The sequence below is a fragment of the Oryx dammah genome, unplaced genomic scaffold (genome assembly GCF_014754425.2).
Source record: "Oryx dammah isolate SB20612 unplaced genomic scaffold, SCBI_Odam_1.1 HiC_scaffold_28, whole genome shotgun sequence".
Taxonomy (NCBI): Eukaryota; Metazoa; Chordata; class Mammalia; order Artiodactyla; family Bovidae; genus Oryx; species Oryx dammah.
In genome coordinates, this window is record NW_024070212.1 from 107,224,605 (window position 1) to 107,231,500 (window position 6,896).

General features: G+C 52.0%; 1 protein-coding gene across 1 annotated transcript; it reads left to right on the forward strand.

Moving 5' to 3' along the window:
- Positions 1 to 586: 586 nt before the first annotated feature.
- Positions 587 to 6,577, forward strand: MRPS15 (mitochondrial ribosomal protein S15). The gene is made up of 8 exons (XM_040231680.1): positions 587 to 1,008; positions 1,292 to 1,336; positions 2,265 to 2,340; positions 3,130 to 3,178; positions 3,660 to 3,744; positions 4,668 to 4,726; positions 5,985 to 6,176; positions 6,425 to 6,577. The coding sequence occupies exons 1-8, from the start codon at positions 873 to 875 to the stop codon at positions 6,560 to 6,562; spliced, it is 780 nt and encodes a 259-aa protein (XP_040087614.1). The 5' UTR covers positions 587 to 872; the 3' UTR covers positions 6,563 to 6,577.
- Positions 6,578 to 6,896: the final 319 nt, after the last annotated feature.

A 6,896-nucleotide genomic window follows, 5' to 3' on the forward strand; every position in this document is an offset into this window, starting at 1 on the left:
TAACCCTCTAACAACCTAAATAAAGATACTGTTATTAACACCCTCATATCATGGAGTAAGTACACTGGGGCCCAGAAAAGTTGAGTGACTTGCCCACAGTGACACAGCCAGCAAACAGCTGCGCTAGGATTCCAGCTGTCCAAAATCGCCGACCTCAGTCACCACGCTGCAATACTGCCAGAGGAGGGGCTGAAACTCAGCAGTTCTTACAAGGGCCCCATCCTGCACTCTGGAGGGAGAGGGAGAGAGAGGATGGAAATACTAAGTCGGGGGAAGAAGACCACTGACAGCCCCACAGGAAGCCCCTAGGATAACTCGTCAAGAAACTGTAGTGGGATTAAGGGCAGGATGCATGATCAAGAAAAAGTGTCATTAGAGTTGATACAGCACCGCACGCCACTAACAGGGCCAGGCAACCAGTCTCGCGCTGCTGCTGCTAAGTCGCTACAGTCGTGTCCGACTCTGTGCGACCCCATAGACGGCAGCCCACCAGGCTCCCCTGTCCCTGGGATTCTCCAGGCAAGAATACTAGAGTGGGTTGCCATTTCCTTCTCCAATGCATGAATGTGAAAAGTGAAAGTGAAGTCTCTTAGCGATCCCATGGACTGCAGCCTACCAGGCTCCTCCGTCCATGGGACTTTCCAGGCAAGAGGACTGGAGCGCTACAGCTAACCAGACCTCTCCACTTGACCCAACTCCGTCATCACGGAGGCCTACCTGCCAATCCATCATCTCGGTCCTCATCTGCTCCGGTCTCGCAACTGCACTCGATTGGTCGAGCCGGAGCCAACATGGCGGCGCCCATGTAACCCAGTCCGTACCGCGAAAACGACGCGGCCGTGGCGCGGGTCCCTTGGGGGCCAGAAGTCACCATGCTGAGGGCGGCGTGGAGGGCGCTGAGTTCGATTCGAACCCAGGCGGTGACACAGCCCTCAGTCCTCGGGCTGCCGGGCGGAGGGTGCGCCAAGCTTCTCTCCGTCCAGTGGGACCTTCCCTCAAGTCCTAGAGGTGAGCTGAGAAGCCGGACAGCGAGAGTAGAGAAATAGGATTTGGAGGAGATGGAGGGTATGAGTGGAAAGAGGCTACTCGGGGACGGTGTAGCGGCAGGAGAAAAAGTGGTGGATGGGAAGAAGTGAGGTGAGGTGGGAGAGACACGCGGCATCCCGGTGCCGAAGAAATGAGGCGGCGGTTCGGCACAGAGGAAGGGTAATGCGACGGCCGTAGACCAGAATCACGGCTGGACTGTTGAAGGAGACGGACCTCAGCCCCCCCCCGCTTTTTTTTTGCGTAGGTCTCGTCCTCCATGCCGCCCGCGGATATGCCACCCAGAAACCAGGTAGGAACTGGATGCGACTTGAGGCGGAAGAGAGATTCAATTGCCTGGAAGGCTTGAGGTGGCTACTTAGAGCCACCCGGAGACGGGGGTGGAGGGGTGATGGTGCAGAGGTCCTGCGAAGAAGCCCGCATTCATCTTGCAACAAAGTCGTGGGCCTGGATCCTGCATGAAGGGCAGGAGGAGGGGAGGATGGGAGCAGGAGCTTTTAGAGTGGGCGTGAGTGGAAATGAACCATTGAGAGGCAAGGGGCTGACACTACGGAGGCTTACCTGAAATACAGCATGTGTCCGCCCTTCCCAAGTGGAGAGCCTGGTTTCCCATTCCCAGGCAGTCTGCATAGCTGTTCAGATCTCTCTTACTAGATCTTAATATTATTTGCTTAATATTATTAGTGTAATAGCAGAGCAGGGTCAGAGTGGAGAGGACAAGTTGATCTCTGCCTTGTCTGTCCCTCACCTGCAGGCACACACCAAGGCTGAGGCTTTCTTGTGATCTCTGTCTGGTGTTTACCTTTCAGACATCTCCTTAAGTAAGCCCCTTATTTCATTCATGCGGTCAGCCAGCGAGTATTTGTAGAGTGCCTGTTCTGTGCTGAGCCACAGGACCAGACTGGGGGGATTCAAAGGGAGTTGAACTCAGTCCGTCCACAGGAGGACCCATCCTAGCGGGACATCTGATAACTGTAGAGCCAGACAGGTGTGTGAGAGGCACAGGCACAGTACAGGGTCTTGGAAAAGGCTGTCTACTCCCGGCATGAAATATCAAGGCAGATGTCCACAGGATTTACAGAGGAGAAACTGAACCCGGAGATACCAGTGCCTTGCTTGAGACCCTGGATGTCTCTGACAGAGGTGATGGGAAGAGCCAAGTCCGGGAGGATGGGCAGTGAGAGCTGACTCTGGGTGTTTTCCATCCTTGCTCTTGACAGTCCAGCAAAGCCAAGAAGATGACCCGCCCCCTTCCACGCTGCTGAAGGACTACCAGAATGTCCCTGGAATTGAGAAGTAAGCAGGACGAAATCTCTTTGATGAGGCAGAGAGCCCTGGGAGGATTGGCAAGGAGAGGGCTTCGAGGGAGATACCTGCTGGATCTGAAGCTTAACTGTGAAACAGGGCAGAGAAGCCCAGGCTTAGTGAGAGTGAGTGGGCAGGCAAGCCAGATGGAGCATACCTGCCTGCTGTTTTTATGCTCTGGGTAAAGACCCTCTGCCATTAGATACCAAGGAGGCACTGTGCCTCACAGGTCTTTGTAGAAATCTTGCATCTCTCAATCCTGTGAGGGAAGACATGGTGTCCCCATTTTGTAGATTATCAGACTCCCCAGTGTCATACAGCTTCTAAGGGGAATCAGGGCTGAAAGACATCAAAACCAGGCCCCTGTGCTCAGCCCTTGTTCTGTGCAGTGGGAGCTGGGCAGTCTGTCCAGTCCCTCCCACAGTGCAGCGTAACAGGAGAAAGAAACAATGACTGTAGAACTGAAGTGTCTCAAGACAGACTGAGCCGTATCCCAGCTAAAATGGAAATCCTCTTTTTGCCCTCCCTGCAGTGAACCTGGAACACTCGAGCTGACAGCCCCAGTTTTCTGTTACCACATCATTGCATGTTCTCAGCCTAGCAGATCAGATCCATGCTGACTTAATTCCTGAGAAATGGCACCCCACTTCCAGAGAGACTCCTGTTGTAAAAGAAATTTTTAACCATTCTTGCTTTTCAAACTAAAATGAAAACAGCATTGCTTCCCCTTCCCCCTTTCCCTCCACACCTGTCTCTCACTGCTGTGGTTTTTTCCCACAGGGTTGATGATGTTGTGAAAAGACTCATATCTTTGGAAATGGCCAACAAGGTGAGTGGCCTTTGCCAGGCTTTGACCTCTCTCTGTCCTCCTCTGGAGACTCCCTCCTACCCTGGTAGTACCCCCCAGCCCATGCTTCTCAAGTCAAAGTGCTTATCCCACTGTCACGCTGTATCCACTTGTCAGTACCCCAGACTGAGGGGTAAGGGCTAAGGCAAGGACTAAGGGTACAGCTTGTTCCTCGTTGTACCCTTAGCACCTGACAAACAGTAGGTACTCAATAAAAATCTGATGTCTGCATGAGTGAGCAACATTCATCCAACATTCTTCTGTCAGTGGCATTGGCCTTAGGCTCACCTAGATGTGAACAGCCATGCAATTGGCCAGAGGCCATACCCTGATGAGCTGAGTGAAATCAGTCCCTGAGCCTTGTGGCCTGGTTGCTATGACTGCAGCCCTGTACTTGGAGGCATGAGGGCTAGTTCTTAGCAGGTGGCAGACCTCACAGATTCTCCCTCTCTATCTTCAACAGAAGGAAATGCTAAAAATCAAGAAAGAGCAGTTGATGAGCAAGGTCGTGGAAAACCCGAAGGACACCAGCTCCCTGGAGGCTCGAAGTTGGTCGGAGGGCCCCTTGGGGAGTCGGGGTACAGGATAGTCTGCTAGCTGGTACTTGCTTCAGGGCCCTCATCTGCAGATACACTGGTATTAGATGTGGCTTGATAAAGGGAGAGACAGGAAGGAGAACCAGGGAACACTGGACTCGGTTTTCTGAGCTCCGTGCTGTAGTCATATCTCTGTTTGAGCTCAGGTGACGTTCCTAAGGAGCTTGTTCCTCTCTGTGCTCTGCAGCTAAGGTGGTGTGAAAGGGCGTGTGGTCAGGGCCAGTGTCCCCACGGCACTCTGCAGTGCTCCCAGGACACAGTGTACCGCATACGGGAAGGGCCTTCTGTAGTGACAGCCTCTCCTTGGGGCCATCTTCTGCTTTTGCCTTTGTCCCTATCTCTGCAATACAGACTTGAGCCAAACAAGAGGATACCTGAAGGAAGGATGTTCTGAGGCTTAAAGAGATGAATGGGAGCTGATAATTCTGAAAACTCATTAGTGGAAACACAGAGATAAGGATGGCAGCTGGGGGAAAGAGGCAAGGAGGAGACCCTTGACAGTTAACCTTCAGTTATTGCCTTAGCAAGGACCTCTTGGGCTGTATTGAATCTGTAACCATGAGAGCAGGCATTCCAGACTAAGTTTAATAGGAACGCTCTAAAGTTTTACCATTAAGAATGCTGATTTGGGGGTTTGGGGTTTGGCAATGAGACCTTCATAAGATTAAGGAACTTCCTTTCCTCAGGCTTTGCATTCTAAAGGCAAGATATTCCAAAGTCTTTTGAGCTCTTAAAATTCAGACTGCTCTGGGAATGGTGGAGAGCTGTACAAGAGCTTTGGTAATTGTTATTCCTTGAGGTCTTAAAACATAACCGAGGTCTGGCCCTTCCTTCCTCTGTGCCTGTCTCTCATCCTCTGTGGTTTGTGGTTTCAGTTGTTGCCTTGACTGTCAAGATCCGCAGTTATGAAGAACACATGCAGAAACATCGCAAGGTAACCCTTGGGCCTCACTCAGAGCTAAACATCAGTAGCTGTGGGGAGAGGAGCCTGAGCACTGAGGGGCTCCGGGTCTGGAAAAGCAGCTTGAGAAGCCAGGTGGCCAGAGCAGCAGTGCACCCGCCCCTCAGCTGCCATGGGAAACACACTTCCCTCCCGCCTCGCCTCTGGAGGAGACGAGGGAGCCTTACAGGGCGGGCTGAGGGTCGTTAATGGTCAAAAAGAGCACAAACTTCAGAGCAAGGGCACAGTGTGTGGCACACAGGGGCACTCAGTAGTTGGTGAGTGCATGAGTAGAGTCAGATTGCCCTGGGTTCAAAACTCAGCTCTGCCACCGCCACTTGACTAGCTGTGGGTCTCTGGGGAAGTTACCTGTCCAAGCCTCGGTTCTCCTGTCTGTCAAATGGGGACCGAATTAGTACCTGCTGAGAGGATTGCAAGGACCATATGAATATAATGGCAGCCAACATGAGGCCTATAAAGTATTTATAGGCCTCATACTAAATACTCTGTGTGCACCAGTTCATTTAACCCTCATACTCTTCTTTGTAGCCCATAGTATGGAAGAATAATCTAGGCGTGGCATGATTCAGTTACCCCTGCAGGCATACCACTAGGAAATGCTGTGCTGGGACTTGAAACTTGGTGGTCTTGCTCCAGACCCACATTCCTAACCGGTCTGCCAGATCTCAGCACAGTGTCGGACACAGAGCTGCTGTAATGAAGCAGTTGCTGGTATTTTTAATAAACACACAGTTGTTAACACAAACTGGTCTGGCTCCATGCCTGGCACCTCTCTTCCCTGAAGCTAGTTGAGCTGTTCCATGAGCTCAAAGTTGGAGTATGGAACACCAGCCCAACTGAGGAAGCAGTGTTTCGCTGCGGGCAGGGGTCTTCCTTGGCCTTCCCTCCTCCCACCCCAGCTGACAGTGTGCTGAGCTGTGGAGAGGCTGAGTGGGTAGGTGGAGGGGAAAGAGCATGAGATGTGGAGTCTGACCACCAGACTTTGGATTCCAGACTGATCTCACACAAGCTCCTGACCCAGCACAGTTCTGAAACCTTTAATGAATCAGTTAACATCTTTGAGCCTTTATTTTCCCATCTGTGAAATGGGCATGACACTGCCTAGCTCAGAGTTGCGCTGACATTTGCCTAAGATTGTTTCAGTGCCATGGTAAAATGACCATGCTTTGTTTCTGTGAAGTGGCACCCACTTATTTACATAATACTCAAAGTAATACCGATTCTTATACAGGACAAAGCCCACAAGCGCTATCTGCTGATGAGCCTTGACCAAAGGCAAAAGATGCTCAAAAACCTCCGCAAAACCAACTATCCTGTCTTTGAGAAGACATGCAAGGAGCTGGGGATTGAGTACACCTTTCCCCCTCCATACCACCGGAAAATCCACCGACGCTTGGCAACCAAGAAGGCTCTGTGCATTCGGGTATGATTCAGAACTGCTGATTTGGTTGGCCCCACTCCAGGACTGTGGTAGAGAGAGCAGAGGGAGGGGTCGTCTGAGTCTGAGCAAGGCATGGAGCTGGGCCTGAGGCCTTGTGGCTCCCAGGTGACCAAGTCCACGGAGAAAGGCTGGGGTGACCATCTGAGCGAGTCATTCCCCACCCCAGCTGCTTCGAGTCTGCAGTTTTGCATAGTATTACAAAGGCTTATCCTGTCCCCTCTTATCCCCAGGTTTTCCAAGAGGTTCAAAAGCTGAAGAAGCAAAAAAGAGCCTTAAAAACTGCAGCTGCAGCAGCCCAGAAACAAGGCCAGAGGAACCCAGAGAGCCCTTCTGAAGCCAGACCAGAGGCAATCAAAGAAACCCAATAAATGTTGATGAAGTCATGTCTTGCTGCCTTGAAGAATAACAGTAGAGAAGGTGGGGCTCCTTGTGGCCTGGGACAAGGAGGAATTCACTCGTTCATGGAGCTCTGGGGTCCTGGGGGTGTCAGAGGCAGAGTCCCTGCCCTCAGGCACCACAGGACACATTCTCATCACACACCTCACACACGCTCAGGTAAACAACGCCCTGTCATCCAGGGGCCGTTCAGTGGAGGCGAGACCGAGCACACGGTGGCACAGAGGAAGCAAGGCTGACTGGCTGCTGGGTGAGGAGGCCAGTGTCGGAACTGCCTCTAAACAGTTGCCTAAAGGATGAGTGGCA

Coding starts and splice junctions, on each gene's coding strand:
- MRPS15 (XM_040231680.1), top strand. CDS start 873: ATGCTGAGGGCGGCGTGGAGGGCGCTGAGTTCGATTCGAACCCAGGCG. Junction 1,337..2,264: donor ATATGCCACCCAGAAACCAG/GTAGGAACTGGA, acceptor TGCTCTTGACAG/TCCAGCAAAGCCAAGAAGAT. Junction 4,727..5,984: donor ACATGCAGAAACATCGCAAG/GTAACCCTTGGG, acceptor ATTCTTATACAG/GACAAAGCCCACAAGCGCTA.